This window comes from Equus asinus, chromosome 1 (genome assembly GCF_041296235.1).
Source record: "Equus asinus isolate D_3611 breed Donkey chromosome 1, EquAss-T2T_v2, whole genome shotgun sequence".
Classification (NCBI taxonomy): domain Eukaryota; kingdom Metazoa; phylum Chordata; class Mammalia; order Perissodactyla; family Equidae; genus Equus; species Equus asinus.
The window spans coordinates 115,277,466-115,302,333 of record NC_091790.1 but is presented as its reverse complement, the minus strand read 5'-3'; the positions used below and the strand labels follow the sequence as shown (position 1 = coordinate 115,302,333).

Genomic DNA, 24,868 nt, shown 5'->3' with positions numbered 1-24,868 from the left:
AGATTTTCAAGAGGTCCTTCCAAACTGGTGGCATCTTGGTTTGGGGTTTTCAATATCTACTCTGCTGGAAGCTAACGTGAGGATACCAAGTTATTGTTAATTTTAGTAACCAAACAAACCACTTACTAATTCTTTGTTCCATAAGCCTCGGTGTGTAAAACACTAGACAGAACCTGGCCCATCTTCCCTTTCTATGAGAAACGTTTTAGAAGGCCTAGTGCTCTCTGCAGTAAGTGAACCCCTGCTAAAGAAAGCAGGATTACCTAACAATAAAGAAGTAAGTCTCCTAATAAAAAGGAAAGATCCCTCAAAGCCTAGAACTTAAGTCCGGCTGCTGTAAAGGATGAAACCAAAGATCTTTTTTGCTTTTCTTCCAATTGGCTTAAAAAATTAGCCTAGGAGAAAGTGGTCAAGATTGAATTCAGAAAGAATATTTCAGAAGGAAATATGGATTCATAAAGAGATATGAATTTGGATAGAATACTTCAGACACAAAATTAGGGTATACAATTTATGACACAACAGGAACTAGGCAAAGCATAGGAATTTAAGGAAGAACATCTTTTAATCGTTGAAACCAGTCTTTCTGAGATGACCATGAAAGCAAGAAATATTACAACAAATAACTATTAATGCACATTTTCCTCTTTGTAATCTTCATACAATAATCCGTTTATTATCATGTACATCTGTTAATGCTAGCAGAGCATTCTGAAGTTGCCAAGCATAAGTTGTACATATCTGAGCAGAAAGATCAGAATCTACTCAGATTTCCAGAAGAGCAGCAGAACATGGAAAACGACAAAGTCCTTAAACATAAAGAGCTCAAAGTGATGTCCATTTGCTAGTCAGTGACAAAAATAGAAGCCCATATTGTTGTAAAGAACATGGTTATCAGGCCTGCTGTTGCTGTACAAAGAATTCCATAGAGAAGGAAACGTAAGTAACGTATGAGCGAGGGCTCACAGGCCAATCATTTACTTTCCATTTTTAAATGTCTTTCAAAATAGTTGATGCTCATGGAATGCAATGTACTGACAGTCCTGGGGTCTGTCTGTTGCCACTGAACCGGGACACTGCTCAGGGTGATGGGGTCTTCCCATGATGGGGAAGACGAGCTCAGTGTCGAGGATTTGTTTGGAACAGCCACTCCTCTGCTGAATTTGCCACCAGGGAATCAATGAGTGAATCAGTACCAAATAAAAATAATTGGGTCATGCTCAAGCCAGGTCCGTAGAAAACCAAATCAATTGGATTGGACACATGATGAATTTTAAAAGTGCTTTTTTTGTTCAAAGTATGGATTATAATGACATCTTCGTAATCCTTCAGAAATGGGCTGCTACTTAGTGCAAAAAAAAAAAAAATGCCACTGTTTCTTCAACTATAACATAAGGTGTGTTTCGCAAAAATAAGGCATATTAAATCTTCATTTTGTAGGTTAATATTCACAAAGGTCCTGACATAGCTGGTGCATAAATGTAAAGACTCCTTGTCGCCTGGAAAATAGAAGAAATGTTACTCCTTATCGGAAAGCAGTGGAAAGATAAAATGGGTAATACTCAAATTCTATACATCCGAGATATCGTATTTTCAATCATTTAGCCCAGTTTCTCAAGCTGCAGAGAAACGTTCTCTGATGCACTCATGAATAAGGCGGTCGTGTTCCCATTCCCGGATCCCTGGGAAGGCCCCTTCAGTCTCAAGAGCTGCACAGAGCTGGATGAGCATGCCACCTGCCCTGGATGAGCGTTTCCCTTCAGACCACCTTCCACTGCGAGCCATTTAAACTGTGGCTTCTGAAAGGACTATTGGCTTATTCTCTTTGTGGTCCATTCAGCGGAACCACGCTCTAGCCACCATCTTACGCTTTGTTTCCTCTTGTACAGTCACCTCCTTAGTTTTTCAATTGTTTATAAACATGCCCAAAGGCATAATTTTTATGATCCTCAAAATTGAGGCTTCTTTAAGGAACTCTGTATCTATGATTCTTCTAAATCTAGTAAATCAAGTAATCTATGTAGAAAAAATCTCTACTCATAAAGAAAAAAAAGACAGTTTTGTAAAGAGCAGTAACTTTTCCTTATAACGGTCAAATGTTTAAGCAAAACTAATATACTTGTTGACAAAGGCACTCTGAAAAGCTTTCAGTTCTTCACCTTAGCCACATACAGATGCAAGGAATCTGACATTCAGGGTTTATTAAGCACTGATGAAATTTATCATGTAATTTTAATAGATAATAATACAGAAAAACTTTTACAACTACTATATGTCCTTTTGAAAAACATACTTTCCCACTAGAACAAGTTTTTTGTTGCAATTTGGCTTTTCAGTGGATGATCTTTTCTATCCTATAAATGGTCATATGAATCACTTTGTTTAATCATTACTCATTTGCTTGTTTCTGGACTAATGATAGGTCTTAAAGGTGATGCAATATTTCCTTATTTATTATAATGCAAATATATTAGGTCAGCATTTTGAATACACTCTGTCCAACAGATTGTAGGCAGAATTGTTCAGTCTTCTTTCCAATGAACAAATAGTGGCAGAAATAATCAGAACAAAGATTGAGCTGCTTTCCCAGACACAAGCTATTAATTTCACAAAAAAAGAAACATTGCTATGAAAATTCCACTTTATTTTTTTAATCTTCAATTTGACTGATTCACACTCTGAAAATGGACAGCTTTGCACTGCTAAAATTTACAATTTTCTGGAATGTCTCCAGAAAGTAGAATGCATGCAGATGAATCCCCAGCTATTGGAAACGTATGAACTATTGGAAACTATTAAGGGTTAGATGTGAAAATTCACGTAAAATATTTATTATGATCTTGACACATAGTAAAACTCAACAGTTATCACTGGCAGCTCCAGAATTTCAGTGTAAGACAGCTGAGGGTCAGCAGCCTCATTGGAAGTAGAGTAAAAGGACTTGTTTTGAAGCTGTGATTTTCGTGGCGAGTATGTTGCTTTTATTTAGATTTTGTTTTGAGGTGCCTGAGAAGGGAGGGCTATGGAAAATCCTGCCCACACCAATGCCACCTACGATCATTAAATAAAGCTTCCCTTTAAGAAAGATAGGGTCAGGCATTCATTCCTTTTTATGCAAAAAGTGCACAGGCACTGATATCTAAAGCACAGAGGCCCGAACAACCTCTACCATTTTTCCAAAACTCAAATCTTGTCCACATTTACCTGACTTTTTCTTCAAATTTCTGAGTAATTTGCTTTTACTGCATTGAACACTGTTTTCTCCTATTCTCTTGTCCTCTTATATTCAAGCTTTAGCTCATGAAGTTTCACTGTTCATCCAGCTTCCACAGCAGACACCTGGGGTGAACACTCTGATTCTGCTCAAAGCCTGGCCAGGATGTCTAGATGCAACAATTCTGCATTCATATAACTTCAGTGTTTATTTTTTAAACAGCATACTTTTATCGTATTTTCTCTAACATTTATTATTGAGTTTTTACTTGTTATTAATTTCAGCATCCCCAAATAGCTACCATTTTTAACTTTACATTACCTTTCCTAGTCAATGATACATTATTTGTGATTTTTAGAATAATTAACTAGCTATAAATAAACTAGAAGTGAGAAGTCAGAATTTGGCACAAAAGCTGTATATGTACTAACTTTTCAGAGGAGACCCTTTCATCTTTCACCCCATTCCTCACAGAATGAAAAATGTAACCTAGTGATCCACCTGATAGTCACAGGCCTTATTTACTCAGTGTCTTCATTTATGTCTTAATTTACGTGAAGAATCTCAAAACTTCAAGGATGTAACACAAAATGATAGTCGGCTAGACATTTCCAGAAATGTTTTCAGCCTAATTTATAACCCCTCTTTGATAAAATGAAAACCAGTAATATATAAACTCTGTTACTGAAGCAATAGACAGTTTTTTCTATGCACTTACTTATTTTACTTTCTTTGCTCTGCACGCACAGTATGAAATCATAAAAGCAACAAACATCACCACACCAACACTGAGTAAGACCATTTCTACCAGACCAAGGAGGCTTATTTTTCCAGTCACTTGTTTTCTGAACATTTTTGCCTTCTCGTCGCCAATGGTGCCAGTCTGTAATCAAGTCAATAATTAGCATTATTTGAGTAGATTAGTGGTGCAAAATACTCAAAACTTTCCACTTATATATCACTCTGTTCTCTAAACACCTGTACAGTGTTAGTCAACTGTATCTACAAGACAAGCCAATGGAATCCCCTTTGTATGTCTAAGAAGGCAATAAATGCCAAGGTGGGATATTTGGAGAGTAAACTATAACCCTCCTCCCTTTAAACGGGTTACACAGCACTCCTCAGCATGCTAGGCCTGACTGATCTTTAGAACAGCCATATGGAAATATTTCAGTTTTCCAAAGGATGTTTGTTTCCTCGTGCCAGAGGGAAACGGCAAGAGTGAACAGCCTCACTTCCTCTAGAGGCTCATGCGAGGCGTTTCCCAATTCTGCAGCTAATCAATTCCATGGATTATGTTGGAAATGTCTTGTCAGGCGATGGGACAGCCTGCCTGTGCCTGCTCTAATCCTGCCTCCCTAAGACTGGCTGGCTTCTACCGCATTACAATACCCAGTGAGTCTGGCGTTATTTGGAGTTACGTAGAGTCACGACTCTCTCCTAACACGGCACTACATCAAGAAAAAGTGCTTAATAGATGCATTTTGAAAGTACTCCAATATTACAGGAGGCACTTTGTCTTTCTAAAAGAAAAATGCTGAAAACTAACACAAATTTGATCATTAATAATATATAAACTCATCCATATGGGCAGTAGAAACACATTCAACTTCAAATACTATACGTACATATTCAATTTTAAAACACCAAGAACTTTTTTTATATACAAAGAAGTTTGCTGGTTTTAATGACTAACGGGTAAAAAATACTAACCTCATTAAGCCAAAGAATAGGTACAATATAGTTCCTCTTCAAACTCTTTAATGCCCTGTAATAAACATTGAAAATAATTGTAAAAATATATACCAATATGTTACACATATATAATAGAAAGTTTAGTAGTAACTAGTGTAAATAAATGTTCAGAAATTAATTGCTCTTGAGCATGGTTAAGTTTCTTGATTTTTGTGCCCTGTAATAAATCATTTAAATTTTAAACGGCTGTTTCTCAGACATCTTTGACTATTATAAACTTTTATAAATCAGATTTCTAATTAGACTGACTTTTTCTAAGTACAGATTTCCCTTTTCAGTGAATTCTACCCAGGAAAGTAACATATGAATTCTAGAAACTATTTGGATATTCCAGAAAGTATTTGGATAGCTGGCAAAATGAGATGCCACCAAATACTCAAATTAAAAAACATTCCAAAATATGTACCATTTCAATAAACAGGAAAATACATGAAATATACCATTTCAATAAACACTAGATACAATTCTAAATTACAAATAAAAGTTATCCTAAGCATTTAATAATGATTATTTAGTACCTGAAGCCAAAGAGAAGTTGAAACGTTATATTCTTCCCACTTACTTTCATAGATTCACTCACATTCTTACAAGAAAATACTAAAAATCGGGTAATGATAACCTTGTTCAAGAGACTCACTCAATTTTTCTTGATGGCTTGACCAATATGTTGACCTGCAGCCGTTTTGCAAATTGTAAAGTGAATCCAGTTATCTAAAAAGAGAACAAACTAAAATAATCACCAACTTCTTTTAAAACATTCCATTCTAATACCCAAAACTTAATTTTACTGTTATATAGATCTTAAGGTGAAACTGTCCTACTTGCAACTTGTGAAATCTATTAAATAATTAATTGAACACATTAAATCTTTTGCATACATAATTATCCACGATCACATTTTACATGTATAGGCGTGTGCGTGCACACACATGCATATAAATGTGCACACACACAGTTTCTTTGCCTAACCTTGTGTTGAGGTTTTAGTTAGATTTGTGATATTTACCAGGAAGGGTTTTGGGGCCTCAACAACAACAGTACTGAAACATAAGAACTCATGTGGTTAATTTAACACCTGAACTGTGCACGGTCAAATCCACATATTGTTCAGCAATCCCGGTATTGTTTAATTATAATCCTTCTTCTGTCATTATTTAAACCGAAACATGACCACGAAAACTCTGGCATTTCTTTTAACTTTTGAAAAGGAGAATATTAAAATAATTTAAAAATTGAAACTGTTGCACTATAGGAATTTTGATAGATTTTTCTTGACACTAACTGTAATAGTTCCAGTTTCAAATTTACATATACCCATAAAATCTCTTTTAATCCCTCATAACATGTGTTTCTTCATATAAGCAATACTTACAGTTAAGTATAAAATAAATGTAAAATAGTAATTTATATCAAATTGTCTTAAGCCAATGAGAACCATTTCCATCATTGGTAGTCCTGATTTATGAACCACTAAAAAGGCTTATAAAGTTCCATATGCTGAAAAACTAAAATTGAATTACCTTGACATTTCACAAGCAATAGAAATCAACGTAATTTTCACTGAAATAAAAGTAATTCATCAAGACTGTGATTCAATAAATGTGATCAATAAATGTGATTGACAAGGAGAGAATGCATTTTTTAATTTCATTTAAAAAAACAGTATTAAACAAATCAGATCAAATAATATATTTGCTTACGGGTTCAACATCTAAGTACGTGCTATGTTCTTCTTCATTTGGATTTAAACCTTCAAAAGATTCTAGAATTTCAGGACTTGCATGCAGAAAATGAGGAAGTGAAATGTAGACGGGTCTTCCTGGAAACAAGTTTTAAGAGACAGTGGGGATAAATCATTTTCCTCATTTCACATACCACTCAGAAAGATGTCCTCGAAAATAAAGCTTTTTAAATTAAAAGAATACTTAGTTGGGTTTGAGTACTAAATGGGGGATGAGAGTTAGGAAGAATTCTAACAACTGATCACTACTGTACAAAAATAAAATATAAAATTCTACATCAACCCACTAACCAGTTAGCCGATGTCTTGTTCATTCCTTAGATGCTAATTTTCAATCTGTAAAGTTTAGCTGCCGAACATAAAGTTCCCACCATATACATTCATGTTTCAGGAAAAAATATGTCTTTGAACTGATAATTAATTTCTTTAATTTAAGAACTGTCTCTTTCTCCCTTCACACCCACTCCAATACGAAGAATGTGAGCAAAATAAGAGACTCCACATTTCATGTTTAAGTCAATTCTTGTTTCAGAAACACACTGAAAACATATTTATTTACCATTTTCTAGGGAAGAAAAAGTTAGAAAAAATGGCAGACGGATTTTGGATGCTCAAAGTATTCAGGGAATTATTTTCATTTTACCCTAAATCTATAGGGAGCATAAGGATTCTGCACAGCAAAAGAAACTGTCAAAAAAACAAACAATGAAAAGCCTACCTATGGAATGGAAAAAAAATATCTGCAAACAACATTCCCAATATGTAGTTAATATCTAAAATATAGAAGGAACTCATGCAAACTCAAAAAAAAAAAAAATAGCAAAAAAACTCCAAATAATCCACTTGAAAAAAGGGCAAAGGACTTAAAGAGACATTTTCCAAAGTGGCACAGGGAAATACTGGCATACTCTTACCTAATAATAACTAAGTTTTGCAACACCAAGACACAACTGGCATCTCAAACAACACAAAATCTAAACAAAAGTTTCCTGGCGCCACCCTTACTTTCTGCCCTTACCGCTTTCTCACTTTGAATTTTCGGTGGAAAGGGGTCTTGAGTAAAGGTCACATTTTAAAGAATACTGCAAATCGGGTCACGGACTGTGATACTGAGAACACTCACTCACCGTCTTTGCATTTAGCGATGTTCAGCACGCCGTACAACGTACAGTTTTTTGAGATGATTTTCTCTGTGCAGAAGCAGTGGTTATCCGGATTCTGAAGTGGAGACGCAAAGGCCTTGGATGGAAGAACGAATCTATACACGGGAATCCCTTTCAGATTAACGTCAGCTCCAAACACGGCGTAGACCGACCTGGACGCAGGCAGAAAGACCTCCACTCTCAGAACTTGAACCGCAATCTGGAGATTCCCTGTTTTCTTACTTTCAGATTTATATTCTTGCTTTGATGTAGAAAAACTGAATACACTCTTGTTAGAATTCTTGTTTAATTTTCAGAAAAAAAGTTCTGGTGAGATTTTAAACCATCCGGGAACTCAATACTTGAGTATGAGCTATTCTCACTTTTGTTTTCCAAAGCTGCTAACTTTGGCTTGTGAACTACCATGGAGCATTCCTACTGAAGCCCTTTCTCGTACTTAATTTCCTCTATAGATTAAATGTTTATATGAATCCCTCACGTCCTTTATCTGTGCCCAGTTTAAAAGAAATAAAAATAAAATTTCTGTCTTTCGAAACTTAATCCTGGAGAGAAAGGCCACCCGCTCACTGGGGCCTGTGCATGTGAATGCTGGATATGCATCTCCTAGGCCTCTATCATTTACCAAGTGTCCCCCAAAACCTCGTCAACCGTGCTGGGGCTCGACGTACATACCTTCTAATCCCCAGACAGCCCTACATGAAGAAACACTGTTCTCTTCAATTTGACAGATAAGGAAAAGATTCAGAGATATCAGAAGGTTGCCCACGACCACAAAGTCTGTAGGAACAGGGCTAGGATTCAAGCAAACTGGTGTGGGCTCCCAAGCTTGTGTGCTGCCTTCTGGGCCCCATCGACTTGAGAAGATGTTGTAGTGGCAGCAGGCACATTAATTTGCATAGTTTGTGACAGGGGCATCACCTTCTCTGGACATCTTCAGAAAGATCAGGCATGCCCTTCTAGACTTGACTGATATTAAACATACTACTAGTTTAGTAAAATAAAAATATTTCTTGCTTAGAAATGACAAAGAAGAAAATGACTTGTATTGTGCAAAATATCCTTTTACATCCTTCAATATTTTAGAGTTAAACACATTATGGATTCCATATTGTATTTATTCTTAATAAATCCAGAATAATTTCCTTAAGTGTATTTTATTTTTCTCAAAGAACATGATTATTAAGTATGAGCTTCTTGGTCTGTGTTTTGTCATGTGGGGAGAGAAATTTTGACTCATAGAAATACATTGGAGTCTTTGGCGTACCTGCAAATGTCAGAGGAAAAGAATTGCAATACCCGGGTCTTCTCAACAAAAGGTGGAAACGAGGCTGCGTCTGTTTAAAAATCAAGCCAACAGCAAGGGATTAGATGTAATGTGTGTCATAGAAAAATTGAGAAGTCTCTGTTACCACATAGTCAACAGAAATATAATGCAAACTGTATATGCGATTTTAAGATTCTCTGGTACCCACATTTTTAAAAAGTAAAAAGAAACGTATATTTTATTTAAGCCAAAATATCATTTTAACAAGTAATCAATATAAAAATTAACAAAATCTCAAAATCCAGTGTGTATTTTTCACTTACAGCACATTTCAGGTTGTACTAGCCACATTTCAAGTGCATAAGAGTGACATGTGGCTAGCAGCTACCAGATTCAGAAGTCTGTAAACTATACACGTTCATTGTACTTTCGTATTACATTTTCTCACTTCTTAAAAATAAGTGAGGGCTTAAAAAATAGTGGCAAAATCACATCTTAAAACTGTGACTGTGTTTTTCTGAAATCCACCACCTCATCGGTGGAGGGGCACGCTTCTCAACATAAAGTTCAGTCAGAATTCCTGTTGGGATCTTACTGTCCTTATTTTGATAGAGGTTCATTCATCTGACCTAATGGTTGATCAACCATTAAAATCATTCACTAAAGTTGTCTCACAAAACAGAATTTCCTGCAAATGGTTTGAAAACATATGAATGCATCCAACTACAAAGGGCCTTTGCTGAGTTTATGGAATTTCTCCCGGGGTTATGGCACACACCGGCTCTGTGAAGAAGCAACTAGAGGACTCCTACATTGGCCCCTCAAATGAGAACCGCCAGAAGGAGCTGCCATTGAACGTGTTTGTTCAAAATGGCAAGACCCATCCTTCAGATATGAATTCCAGGTTCTTTTTCTGGTAAGTGCCCGGACCTCATGACCTTATGAGATCTCATTTAGACCCCTGTGATAATATGTGATAATTTGACGGAGGATCCCAGTGAGCTTGGCCCTGGTATGGAGAGAAATGGCTATCAAAGATTAGCTTAAACTCCCCAGACGGGTCCCTGAGGGGGCATTGCCTACAACTGCTGCCCACCACCTTAACCACCGAAGGAAAAGAACACACTGAACAGCTTGAAAAACCCTCATCTGAAACATCATTGACGACTACATCATAATAGCACCAGCAACGACCAGGGGTCAGGACCGCGAGACAGCTGACGTTAGCATCGGATGTATGTCAACATTTTCGCCTTACGTCTTATGCTTCATGCCTGATGCTCATGTATTTATATTATGGTCATTAAGGAATCCTCTACTTCCTCTTGTAAAATTTCTCTACTTAGCTTTGGGCAGATTGTTTAATGATTTTTTTCCTTAAGCTCACAATGAATCCTTTAGTATTTAAAAGCAGCACAGTATATTTCTCTGAAGTATTATGCTTATGCAATGACTAGTGTTAGTCATATGGGGTCACTTGACGATTTATTTGGAGAAATGCTTTCCTTAGAACAGAATTACTTCACCCATCCCCATGGCTCAAAGTACTTCAAAGCAAACTCAACAGTTTTTGACGTTTTCTTCTGTAACGGAGAGATATCAAAGTTAAATAAATGTGCAAAATTCAACAATACCTTTGGAAAAATAAACGTCTCCTGTGTTTCCTGTTTATTCTCTTTTGCATAACTTTACATTTAACTGTCTCCATCTTCTTTGTCTTGTTTTCCTACAAGGCGTGGCCTCACCAACTTCATAAACTTCGTGCTTCTGCTTCTGCTGAATAGTTGTTGAAAGCTCACCTCTGACTTCAATTACCTCATGGTATTCGATTCCCATCGCTCTTTAAAACCTTAATTCTCAAATTAATAGGCATGTGCGTCCTTTGCTTTTCTTCAGGGAGAATAATAAGTCAGCTCTAAGCACACTCTAAGTTCTAGTGCTTTATTCTTTCCCAGTTCTAATTCTGAATGTCCATTTTGCAGACATTTTTTACAGTTTGTAGACATCTGACCTTGCTATTTGTTTTTGCTGTTCTCATTGCTTCCCTTCTGACCATCTTGTTCAAAGTGGATGGCTCTGTCTTGCAACCTCACTGAGCCTACCTCAGCTTGAAACCTCACTTGGAAATATATTTTACATTTTGCAATTATCCTGATTTTTTAATTCTTTCAATTTTAAATTATTATCTGTACATTATTTACAGAAGATGTGAATGGCAACTACTTCTCTAAGCTTTTTTAACCCCTAACTTCCATTGCCAGCAAGGCAGTTCATCAAGCAAAGTTTTTACAGAGCAAATGTTTCCTGAGGGCTGCCATGAAGGCTGACCCTCTGTGGTTGATCTCCACAAGTCCCATCATGTTAGACGGGTATTTACTAAGCCTGTGTGTGAACAGAGACTGAACTGTGTTGTGGGGACATGACAGGCAAGAGCACACCTTCCTGCTCAGAACACTGCAGGTGTGACGGTGGGTTTGTGGGAGAGAGGAACGTGGTTCATTGGGGCTATTACCACAACGCGGCTGGACTCACCTGTACCGTTAACCATGTCACAATAGCCTGACCAATAGGAGAGGTTCCTTAGGAGGAAAAAGAGAGAAAATGAACAAACATTCTCATTTCTCACATTACCTTGTCTGTTAGGATTCAATACTTCTGCTAAAATAATAAAGATCAGGCATGACAAATGCTGAGTTTCAGAAATGTGCTACAACATTCGGTCCATATGTTTTGTTGGAAGCTTTCATCTCGTTGAGATAAACTAAGTGCCTGATACCATTAAGTGGCTAGATTGTAAAAATAAAAACTGCCAAACATTGTTAATTAGAAACAATTTGGAACAGACACAGTTCTGAGAAAAGAAAATTGAGAAACGGTTATCAGACGTTTAGATCTCTTCTTAGGAGAGCATTTCTTTCCAATGGGAGAAATGAATTATTAGGTAGTATGTTGAGAGTTCAGACTGAATGGGAGGAAAATATTAAGTAGCTGATGTAAGCTCAGTATGAGGGAGAGGAGGAGAGAAAGAGAAGCAGATGCTTGACCAATAGAGATTGGAAATGTAGATAATCAGTTTATACTTTTCCCCCTTTTAACTCTTGCGTGAGCTGGCACTAAAGTAGGACAGAGTTTATTAATGTATACTCCGGTGTCTAGATAATATATATGTCTATATATCTGGAAGAAATAAAAACAACGACAGTAATAGTTTCTCTGCATCTCAGCCACTTTATGGTGGTTGAAAAACTGTTTTTTCCCTTTCCTAACATCGTGCAGTGGAATGTCAACACAAGCTGATGCTCCTTTTTCAAACAGAATGAGCTGTTCATTGTGCTCAGTGTCGCACTGATCAGTTAAATTAACCCCATAATCTTAAACTGATGTGAAACTGTTACTCCAATTAGGAGCACTTAGCAGCCATAATGTTGAAATGGAAGAAATGCTCATGTTCCTCAACCCACAAACAGTGATGTGACCTCCCCTGAAATGAGCGTTTAGAAGTGTTCGTTTTCCTCCACTAGATTTTTCCATGAAAATGTGTGACTACGGACTCTAGAAGAAAAAGTACTGGGCTAGTAAATATTCAACTGTTGTAACAGCTTTTAGATAGGGACTCGGTGGGGGGCAATGGTTACTTCTATTAATAAAAACGTTTCATCTCTTCCGATTTGATTATTCTTTTTCAGAAAATAACTGGTCTAAAGCATATTTATTAACTTTGAGGAGAATAAAAGAAAGCTTCCCTCTGATATTTATTGGGGTTCTTTCCAAAACGTGTATGATGTTATGTATCCTCCAGACGAACAGACAGGAGCTAGGAAAAGAAAGGAAACCGTGGCCTTATGAACACATCTCATTCTATCACTACTACCGAGGGGCATGCTCTTTATTTTCAAGTGTAATACGTAAATTTCAGAACCGTACTTGAAATAAGAATTCCATTTTTTGCATTGACAAAGGTTCGAAAGAGCTGAGTTATCAATATAGAAAACGATTTCAAGAAATATTTGAAGGGGAAATCATGAAAGTGTTTGCATGGAGACATTAAGCTTCCGTCTTTATAGACACGTTCAGTCATGTCACTGTAATGAAAAATTTTTATTTGACATGCTGAACAAAAAAATCCCAGTAAACTACGTCTACGTCCTGGAGATCAGCCCACATGTTGCTCTCCCTCCTTATCACTGTGCCCTGTCTAACTGCAGGGATGCTCTGTAATGCGGGCGATGCAGCAGAGATGGAAGCAGTCCCCTTGGATTTCTTTATGCAAGAGGTTCTGTGCATAAAGGTAAACCAGACACTAAAGTGGTGCTGATGCTCAGCAGCCGTGCACTAGTGTGTTCAGCTGTCACACTAAAAGGTGACGCCTGGCAGGACAGGAGTTTCCAGGCTGAGGGACAGGCAGGTCTATTGCACAGGCTGGCACCTGTGCTTTCTCAGTTGTTAAATGAATACCACTCCCACTTAGAGTGCCCAGTGACAGTGCACACGCACACACACTCTTTACCTGGATACTTACTTTTTACCTTTATAAGTGTTTATTATAGCAACCTTGCTTATGTTGTCTTTTCCAGTGAAAACTTGATAAACTCCATCTACAGTGTTGTTGTACTGAAAAGACGTACAAGAAAAAATTACTTCTAGAATAAGCCGTATCTTTCAAGTTATGAAACGTAATTAACTCGCTTGTACATTTCCCAAACACAGTTATTCATAATCATTTCATATGATTTGAAGTACATATGCGATAAAGTTTTAAAATTGTTGGTGGTTACCATTTTAGAAAGATAGGTTATAACAGGTGCCTAGAAATAAGTGCTGGATGATGTGACACAGGAAGAAAGCAAACATCAGAAGTTGACATGATCTAAATCCAGTACGTTTTGTCACACCTAAGCCAGTGAGGCAATTCTGATCATTATTACATTGTATTGAGGTGAGAGGATATTGAACAAAACCTATGAGAACAATGGCAGGTTTCTAGAAGTATTCTAAATGTTACCATCTTTAATAAGTGGTTACTGAAAATTAGGTATAAAAAAATTAAAAACAGAATTAGCCAAAGAAAGAGTTGTGAATATTTGAGTTAAAAAATAACTGAATCTCTGATCCTGTAAGGCTTTCTACATTCATAGGGAATTGACAAATAACTTGCAATCCTAAACACTATCTAAAAGTAAAATAACAACAATGGACTGGAGACTATAACTCAAGTCACATACAGCGCCAAATGAAATTGTAGTCAAAATGCCAATTCAATAACCTGCTTGTCCTATTTATAATTTAAAACATTAAGCGACAACTAAGTACATCACCGAGTTCACATTTTCTCCAAACTGCATTTCGTGACATCTGTGGACCCCTGGAAGTTCTTACTAACAAATTCCATTAAAATACTACATGGATGATTCATTAATTTCATTGCCTGCAAATTTAGTCTAACTTGTAAATTTACCTTAAAACAAATTTGTAAGGAGTCTAGAGAAGGAGAAATGATAGAATGAATCTATTTTAACACATAAAAATATGGTGTTAAACTTGATTTTTTGAGAAGGGGAATCAAAACTTAAAGCAGTGTTCAGAGCCTCACCAGCTTACAACCCAACTTGAGACAAACTGCATATTGATCGAAGAGGGGAAAGCTGATGGAAGCTCAGCTTCTTAATTTTAAAGTTAATTGTTAAATTCAGATAAGGAAATTGTCCCAACTAGGAAAGCTGAAGCCATGTGAGAGAGGGGCTTTTAAAAAATTGGGGTATATATTCCCAGATCAGAAATAAATAGGGTTAACAAAGTAATTTATAAAATTATGAATTGCCAATGCTATTATGTTTATCCAATTAAAGCATAACAATATCAACGTTTATATTTGGTACTCACAGGATAAAACACACCAACTGTGGTAGGCACAGGGTACGGAACCAAACTCAAGAACGGGTCCTTGTAGCCCCACAAGAGTTCTTTCAAAGTTCTGGTTTGAAACATGGAAGATTTTGACTTTTTGATAAGTGAATTGAGCACTACTTGAACAAATGGATTTTCATAGAGATGAGCTGCCGCCTATAAAAAGAAAAAAAAACACTGTGCAACATCAATTGCAATATCCCATTTTTAACAAATAAATGGATTAAATACTAGAATTAGGTTTAATAAAAAAAAATTTTAACTGTATCTTTAAAACTACTGCCAAATCTTGCCAGGACTAAAAGTGTAATTTGTCTAATTCCTAGGTGATTGCATTTCTCTGCCTCAGTGTCGGCCACAAGAGAAAAACAAAGTTAAGTCCTTTTTTTTTTTAGGATGCACTTTAACTGGTCTTCTAATTCAGTTGGTTTTTATACGATTTTGTCATCTTTCCAAATGACCATAGTTCCACTTAAAATAATAACATAGGAACACATTTTTATAAAAATGACAAAATAAGTATTTAATGATAGTTCTAATCAGGAGATTAATTATAGCAGATTTTAGAGTATTTCAAGACAAATAATTTTGTGGTTTTTCTACTCACCGCTACAGCCAGATTGAGAACAGTGAACGTGTCATTCTCTGTTCCAACGGAGAGTGAAGGTTCAAAGATAGCACCATGGGGCTGTACGAAGGAGACGGTGTGGTTCTCAGAGTCGTGGGTTATGTTTTCCTTGGCTAGATAACGAACTCTGCAAAACAGAAGTAAATAAAATCAAAATAATTGTTTCAAGTGAACATTGGGTCTCAAACGCCATTCATTCATGCAACAAATAATTTGTGAGTAAATAGAACATGTCAGAAATTATGCTAAACAATTGGGTTAAAATGACAAATAAGCCAGTGCCTGGCCTCTAGCAAATTAGAGATGTGGGTCTTAAGTTTGCGTCTCAGGGGAGAAGTCGTATCTGTCATTGTGGGAGTTCACACAGAGCCCGAGGGGGACACAGAGCAGGTGTCAACCCAGGCTTGGGGTGGTCATGGTCGGGGGAAGGGTCAAGACCCATTTTGGTGGCGATTCCACCTAAGTGGTGTGAATGACAAATGGAAGTCTAGTTAGGAGGAATAGGTGGAAAGTAGACATCCAAACAACAAGGCGTATGTTCAGGAAGGCAGATAGTCAGACTGCAGAGTGAGAGTAAGGAGCACCATGGGAAGGGAAGCCACGGCAGGGAGCCAGGTCTCAAACACAAAGGGTCGCATTCCACACCCAGGTGTGTGCCTCGTCCTGAGGGCGAGGGGCAGACAGAGAGTTAAGCAGGAGAACATTAAGAGCCCATTTTCTTATATCAGAAAGGATGCTCACAGGACATAGCCTATCCAGCCACGGCTTTTCCACATTTTCCAGTATTTTATGGAGAATTAAAGATAACGAATGGAATACGATTCCCGGTTTACAGACCGACTGCCCATCGCCCTGCCCCCTGTGTGTTGAACACTTATTGGGTCTGAGCTCCTGGCTCTGACACCCCTACGCTGTAAAAACACCAAATGACTGTTTAGGAATGTGGTGAAGGGTGACGATTATGGAGAAAAGGCTTTTTTGAGAAGGAAATATTCACAGAGATGAAATGAGATGTACACCGCTCATTGCACGACCACATAGTTGACTGACTGCTGTGTGAAGTGAAAACTAAGGTAAAGACCGAAAAAAATGGGACTGAAAGGGAAAAAAACACACACGCACCTTTCACAAGGATGTCGCAAAATGTAAATTCTCGTAGGAGAGGATTCAGAGGGTTTTATACCCCAAGTCCAGCCTCGTATGTGGAGAGTTCTCTATAACTGTTTTCTGAATGAATAAACTAATAGCTCACATTCTTCTAAAAGAACATTCACAGTCAGCTAGAAAGATATTTTGTTTTTCAAATAATTTTATTGAAATGTTATGATTTACTCTTCTTGGAGTACTGTAGACGCACAAGGAACAGAAAAGTCTGAAACAGCCCCCAGGACAGTGTGTTACTAGTCAATTACTATTTCTCTTAGATAATTGTATTCTAAAATTAGATTCCATGTTATTAACATTTAAAATTGAATACTTTAATTTTCAGGAACACTTATGTATATGTATAGCTATTGAAATAATAGCAAAATAATTGTGACCCAAATTCTAGAGCTTACTTAAATTGTACTCACAACATTTTACCAGTAGATGGCACTCCCTAAGAGAAAAACCTTTTAAACTGAGGACTGTGTTTAGAATGTACTTTTAAAAAGACAGCATAATCACTCGGGTTTTGTTTAAAAATTAGAACGTTGCAGGTTTTGGAAAGTGTTGATTAATAAGGTCAAAGGGAGGAATCTGCCTCAGATTTTTCGCAAGATTGCTTTCTCTGTACTCCTGCCAAAGCAAAGTAAATTTAAAAAAAGCAAAGATTTATGTTAGACCTGAGGATATTCTGAAGGCGTTACTGAGTCTTCACAGAGGTGGTGCAGACATAACATATAGAATTAAGATCTCAATCCAGGCAACATCATGCTTTGACCCGTGTCAGACCTCATCAATCAAAGTTGCATGGAACACACGTTAGCATCAGCCAAATGAGCCTGAGATTCTGTTCGAGGAGAGACGTCCCCCACGCTGCCAGTGTCAACTGGACTCAGGGTGTAATTCACGGGGAGCCAGCGTCACCTCAACACACGGAAGACTCTCAAACTATTAACTTTTTCTGAAAGGTGATCGGTTTCTCATGATTGAAGCCTTCCGAGCAGACACTGACGACTCCCTTTGGGAGACACTGTGAGACAACGGGTTTTCTAGGTGATCAGAAACCCTGTTCACGCTGTTCTATAAACAGGAGTTTATCATTTATAAGCTTCAGCTGCACATCCAACTTCTCCTCTCCAATCCTCCCCTCATTGCCTCTCCAAGTCAATCAAATAGATCTAATCCACCCCGCTTTGGTCTAAAAGCCTCTAAGAATAAAACGCATGTTTGCTGTCACCCATCGGAGAAAGACTAGGACTAGATTCAATGTTATGTTAAGGTTTCCCCATATCCCGAGAAATATCCTTAAAAGTAAAATAAATAAACTCCCCCAAACAAACAAAGCGTTAAACAGAAAACATGCTAAGTTCTAAAATTCTAACTGCTCTTCTCTTTCCTCGCATGTATTCAGTTCACTCAGGGTTAGGAATTTTTAAACAATTCTGCTTAGGGTCTCATCAGGTCCTGTGAATTCTAGATTTTCACAGGTGCACATCAGAGCTATAGCATTTTTGGGGGACAGCATATTCCTACAGGCTTTTGATAATAACATAAGAACCATAAGAACATGAAAAAATAAAAATATTTCCCAGGGTAAGATATTTCTTGTAACAATGAAGACCAAGTCTTCCGTGACAGAGGTGTGGGTAGTCACATGTGCATTGAGATGGGAGACCGGGGACCTTTGCTGGGACAGAGAAGGCCCCAAGGTCCCCTGCAGCTTTCAGATCACGCACGATGGCAGCAGGAAAACCCCCATCACCGCCATAATTTTGTTATATTTCGAGTGTGAGTTGTCAATCTAGAAACATATCAATGCGTGGAGAGGAAAGAAATTATAGAATTATAGACCATCTAAAACAGATAAGAGAGTAAGACTACGAATTATAAGAAATCATTACAAATATGAATTTTTGTGATAAGAATTGATGACAGCGTATAACTAGGTGTCGTTATCCTCAACGGAAAGTCTCACGTTTGTATAACAAACAACACAGCAGGACTGGCTTTTTTCCCATATGGATATCATGAATATATTCCAAATCCTTGGGTAAAGTAAGTGTTTTCGGCACCTCCGTCTCCCGTTTTCTTACTTTGATAGTTGGAAAAGACACATGGTCTATAATTTAAATAGAGGAAAGGTATGCAGACAACTAGGAGGTACCAGCTCCCAGGTTTGTGTGAATATGGACCAATCACTTCACACGCCCTGCGGACTGCTTTTTAAATTTAAATGAAAAGTTCTGGTTAATCGCTTCCCCTGGTTCTAATTGTCAAAGATTCTATTCAGAAGGGTATTAAACTATTAGGGACTTGAGGATAAAGATGTAGCATAGACAGTCTCAGGACTGGAGAAAATAGAAGAATGAAACAGCTGAATAAATATAAACACCTTTATGACCTGGAAATTAGTTTGAATAGAAATCCCTAACAGGTGCTGTAGTTACATAAAGTCAGTTTAATGCCCTGGTTCTCACATGGAGTGTGTGTGGGCATCGCCCACAGGGTTTGTAAGACTCAGGACTGAGTCCAGCCCAACAGTCCCCAATTCATCTGGTCTGGGGCGTGGTCTGAGAATTTGCAATTTCTGCCAAGTTCCCAGGTGGTGCTGATGCTGCTGGCCCAGGAGCCCTAGTTTGCGAACCACTGACAACATATCCGTTCAATTTTAGGATTTTAAAATTCTCTGGTTTTTAAATTCTGATAGACTTCTTTTTTGTATTCAGCACGCATATTTCAGAGTTATTGAGAATATAAGCCACAAGTGTGAAACACCTGTAACTTCGTAAATGTAGGGCAATTATTTGATGCTGGTAAATTTATAATAAGATCTGTATTTCTTATAATCATTAAATCCTTAGATTAGGATTCTATATAGGCAGAAACAAAATATTTCAAATTATACCACTGGCAAGCAAATAGTACGTACATTTCAATACAATAGAATTTGCTGATTAGAAGCCTTTTTAGAAATACATAGGGTCACGGAAAGCGTGCCACTTAATTGGGGGGACCACTCACCTGTACGTGTATGGACCTCTTTGCATAAGCTTAATTTTGCTGCTGTTGACCGCCACTTCCTGTGGATTTTGCACATCAAAGATCCAAAACTGTCTGTAGACTTCTGTTCCCGTTTTAACCCAATTTTTAAAAGCAATTGTACCTTCTTCAAGGACAACTTCCTATGAAGAAGAAAACAAGTTTGGGTTATTTCTCTGTAGTAAATATGAGCACTTCCGGGAGTTTATGACCTTTGGTCAGCCAATGAAAGGACCAAGCTCAAGTACCTTGTTCACGAGAAGCTTCGCAACCTTGCCACGCACTTGCAACAGAAATGTTCTCAACAAATTATTATTGCGATGTCTTTTGTTTAACCTTTCACAGAGAGAATCAGTGTGTAATACTGCAGCTGTCTGCTGATTTAAGGCCAACCATTGGCAAGCTTTAGGGTGACCAGATGACAATATTGCAACAGCTAGTAACACACTTACTAGGCAAATTTTATCAGAGCCGTTCCAAAACTTTCTTATCGGGTTGAACATTAACTTCTCTTCTGCCCTCCATGAGTTGCATTAATGATGCAAAACAGAAAAATCTAGTGGTACTGGAGGGTTTTTCGTTTTCTTCAAAAGTTGGGCATGATCACTTAACATTTATTAAATTAAGTAAATGAACACTTCTGGATGAAAAACACAAATTTGGCTTCTTCCCTTCAAAGTCCTGCTCAATATGGCTTCCCTAACTCTCAATATATTAGCAGCAACCCAATAGTACATATTTCCAAAAACAGCACATATTTCCAAAAATCACTTGATTATTGCTGTTGCCGGATGACAGTCCTTGTCCACATGACGGGCAACTTTAGGGCAATTATGTGAGTGCCCTTGATGTCTTCCTATGCATGGAGTATGTAGAGTATGAATGTAGAACATATATTGTTCCATTTCTCAAGGATCTTATAAAGCACTAAGAGACAGACTCATATATAGCAGATTTTAATCGATGAGCTGTTCCCTTACCCTACCTCACCCTGACCGAGTATTTGTGAATACTTCCTTGAAAAGCATTTCACAGAAAAGGAGCCTAAAGAGGCCCATGAATACAGGAACAACCTGACCTATTTATTCCCTTCACCTGGAAGTGTCAATGTCTAATTCATTATTATAGGCTACTGCTCTTTAAATAAAAGGATGAAATGAGGAAGTCGTCCCATGATTCTTTCGTGGAATCTGCTAAAAATTGTTGATGTCCCTTGTAGTGAAGATAAACAAGTGGAAACAATACGAGTGACAGAATGAGGAAACCCTACAGTAAAAGCCCGTCCCCTTGCTCTAGGAGCCATGGGACTGAGTGAGTCACCGAACCCTCGGGGTGAGTGTCATTGTCTGTAAAGTGAAGGCGTTATCACGGATGCCCTCCCAGATTCTTTCCACGGCTGCCACGCTCTGAGCTGGATGTCTATGAGGAGTAGTAACTGGCACAAACGAAGCAGCATTTCCAATGAAGTGCTTTGGGAAGAATGCCCAGCATAGCAACCTCGCCCCCTCCCTCAGTGTGCCAGGGGAAGGGGTAGAAAAGAGCTTCGCAGAAACGAGCCTAAAGAGACCCAGGAACACAGGGACAATCGGACCCACGTTTCCTTCACCTGGAAGCATCGATTCGCAGAATCACAGATCAGGAAAGGTTGCTGAACATGATCACATCACCGAGTCGAGCCCTCAGGCTCAGAGCAAACAGGCGGGGGCCCAGGGGAACATCGGCGGACAGCAGCGGCCTCCTGAGGAGAACTCTTGCCTCTGACCCTTAGACGTGTCCTCTTTTACACAATGCTGTTAGTGTCTTTATTTTTTTCCTGTCATCTCTGCACTTAGTTGGTAGAAGTCAAATTAAACCTCATATCTTCAGGATACTTTACTTATTGCTTAATGCAGAGCAGAGAATTCCTTAGAGAGCAGCAGGGCACCAGGCTAAAACACTATTACAAAACCCCCTGCTGTTGCGACGCGTTTCCCGTGGGGACACGGGAGCTGCTAAAGCAATGTCAGACCCTATTACTTTTACCACCAACTGTCCTTGAAAAGCTTTTAATTTGCTCTTAAAAAGTCTTATTTCCACGCTAACAAGCCCAATATGAAGACAAAATTGCATATAGATAAAGTCTTACGTCTATTCTTCTAAATGCAAAGTGTTTGACAGGGTATTGAAGCTGAAATCTGTATAGAAGCTGAAAGCTATGTTAACTTACCCATTTCAAGAGACTTTACGAGAGGAAAACACACACAAATGTACACACACACATTATTACTCTCACGCTATAAGAATCCTAAGAACTGATACAACACCAGTTATTTAACATGTGCTTCTCAAGGCACATAGTTTATTTCAGTTCTTAATGACAAGAATTAAATAAATGTTTACAGAACTGAAGAGGAACTGTGCTAGAATGTGCTTGGCAAGACAGAAAACCTCCTTCCCTTTAACGTGTGTGCAATTAATATCAAAAGACACTGTAAGTGTGTCCTGCCTTTCCTCCAAAAGCTGTGGATCACTCGCCTTATTTGCTGACATGGAGATACTTTAAAAACTTTGAAAGTTGAAACACAAGGAGTTGACATGGATGCAGTGAATTATCACCTGTTAGAGTTGGGCTCATCTAACCTCGTCCAGGGAGAAATGAGTCCTAGAGGAAACAGGTGTCTGATTCAATTTTATAGGACAATTTAGTAGTAGATAATGGGGAAATTGAATCTTTTCAGTCCAATTCTGTGTAGCTTCCATGGCTCCATGGTTTGTTCAGAGACAAAGAGAAAAATCACACAAGCAGTCAAAATAGGAATGCATTTCTACCATATGCAGTATGAGAATATGGTATAGCCACTCCTTGAGTACAAAGACTAAATATCGTACAAGTTCCTTTAATTTTAAAAGGAGCAAACAATTTCATGTCCTTTGTGAACTTAAAAGGCCTTGATTTTATGTTGGATTTGGACTATCTAGTCTAGTTTGCAAATCTTTCACTAAATTTGAAGTACAAAGCTGATAATTATGAGCACAGAAAATGTAAGGTAACTTAAGATCCTCTCCCTTCGCTGATGTGTACATCAGTGTCTGTCTCTGACTTTAAGGATGCAGGCCACCCGACGTCGGTAACGACTGGATCCCAACTTGATGACTCGCACATGGCATGGTCTCCAGCTGGGTTGAAAGCCGGTGACCTTGAAACTTCTATTTTGCCACATTAATTTGAAAGTGTATGTCTATGACAGTAACACCTTCTAACTAGTCCCAGCCTCATTTCATTATAGCTGTTGCAGGACAATAGTCCTCATCAACATGAGTGGCAACTGTAGGGTAATTATGCAAATGAGCTTGATGTCTTTCTGTGCATGGAGTATGTAGAGTATGAATGTAGAAAATATATTGTCTCATTTCTCAAGGATCCTATAAAGTATTAACAGACTCATATATGGCAGATTTTAATCTATGAGTTGGATTCCCTTACCCTTCCCCACCCTGACCAAGTGTAGAGGCTTCTTCACTCAAAGCTTGGAGTGACGTCTTTATCAATGAAACTAGGTGCTAGGAGTTTGATCCTGAGTCCGGTCATGTGCTAACCATTTAACCTTGGGAACGTTATTTAATTTCTTTGTACCTCAGTTTCCTTATCAGTAGAATGGGGATAATAATAATAATATTAGGTTGAACCATATGAAATTAGTATTTTTGAGAATCAAAATAAGTCAAATGTGGTTTAAATAAATATTTATCCTCATAGGTTGTTATAAGGATTGATAAATGTGAGCACTGAGAACAGTGTGAGCACATAGCAAGCATTCAATCAATGTTAGCGATTATTATTATACAAAGCCCATCCACCCTTTAGAGGGAGAATTACACCGTTTTCTCCCCAGACTGGTTACTGCTTCATTCCTAGTATTGCTGTCTAAACCAGTCATGTGGCAATAAGTCATGTAATATCCTGTGACTGACACTTTTTTCTGCTATTTAATCATTTTTATATTTATTCTCTCTCCAGCGAGATCAGAACTTCCTTAAAAAGCAGAAATATACTGAAAAGAGTCTTCATCCTCCCCACGGTTTGTTCTGCTTGGGACCTGTGACAAGGAACTTCCCCATGTTCAAAAACACTCCTCTTCTGTGGACACATCATGGGTGTGCGTGTGCACTCCGAGAAGGAGAGTGCACGAGGGCACTGGTGACAGCTGTGCTGAGAGTCGAAGAGTGGCTTTGGACTCAGATCATCAAGTCATCAATTAAAATATTGAATTGAACTTGGTGAAACCGATTGAATTTTATATGTTTCTGACATTCAGGAAACTAGCCTCAGATAATTATTGTAAAACCTAAGATGGGAGATCTATCTGTGGCATGAAAAGTAAACCATGTTGGTTTTAAATTGAGGTGGAGGAAGAAAATGAGACATGCTTACCTGCTAGTTCTTGAAATACTGTTTTTAAGTGATTTTATTATTGGAGTTAACATAATTTATTTTAAAACTCCTATTTTAATCTAAAATTTGTTTTGGCCTGTTTCGAGTTCTCATCTATTGTCATTAAATTTAAAACAAATTCTACCAGCTTTAATGACTAACACTCTAGGCATTTCTTTTTGAGCTTTTTAGATATTATAAAAACGTATAAATTATTTTACCATATCTGAAAATACTATAAGTGGATATTATGAAATTAATATAAGTATAAATTAATTTATATTATTAAAATGTGGACTGTTGATTCAAAAGTCTAGTCATTTTAATAAACATAAATTATTATTTCGATTTATTTATTTTATCTGATAGCATTTCTCAGAGGCTGCTAAAGGAGCATTTTTTTCAAGAGTGGGGAAAGGAAATGATGGTATAATTGAATGATGGAAAAATCAAACATTAGCCTTTAATAGGAAAAAAAGAGAAAACTTTATTTCCCTTCTTGGCATTCTATAGTTAATATCATAGGGAAATTAAATTAACATTTATTTTAAATTACGGTGTTACACAATATTCACTAAACATTTATCAAGTGATGTTAACAAT

At 37.6% G+C, this 24,868-nt stretch overlaps 1 protein-coding gene across 7 annotated transcripts in view; it reads right to left on the bottom strand.

Moving 5' to 3' along the window:
• Nucleotides 1–546: 546 nt before the first annotated feature.
• The window catches only part of CD36 (CD36 molecule (CD36 blood group)), a 263,195-nt gene continuing 238,873 nt past the window's right edge, over nt 547–24,868 (bottom strand). For all 7 annotated transcript variants that reach the window (XM_070506177.1, XM_070506157.1, XM_070506170.1 and 4 more), the window contains 12 exons: nt 19,837–19,997; nt 15,649–15,796; nt 15,018–15,197; nt 13,657–13,748; nt 11,670–11,716; nt 9,138–9,207; nt 7,838–8,025; nt 6,670–6,788; nt 5,607–5,680; nt 4,928–4,982; nt 3,933–4,097; nt 547–1,499 (listed from right to left, as the gene is read on the bottom strand). In XM_070506177.1, coding sequence (XP_070362278.1) covers nt 3,933–4,097; nt 4,928–4,982; nt 5,607–5,680; nt 6,670–6,788; nt 7,838–8,025; nt 9,138–9,207; nt 11,670–11,716; nt 13,657–13,748; nt 15,018–15,197; nt 15,649–15,796; nt 19,837–19,997 — 1,299 coding nt within the window. In that variant the 3' untranslated portion in view covers nt 547–1,499. The remainder of the gene's footprint in view (nt 1,500–3,932; nt 4,098–4,927; nt 4,983–5,606; nt 5,681–6,669; nt 6,789–7,837; nt 8,026–9,137; nt 9,208–11,669; nt 11,717–13,656; nt 13,749–15,017; nt 15,198–15,648; nt 15,797–19,836; nt 19,998–24,868) is intronic.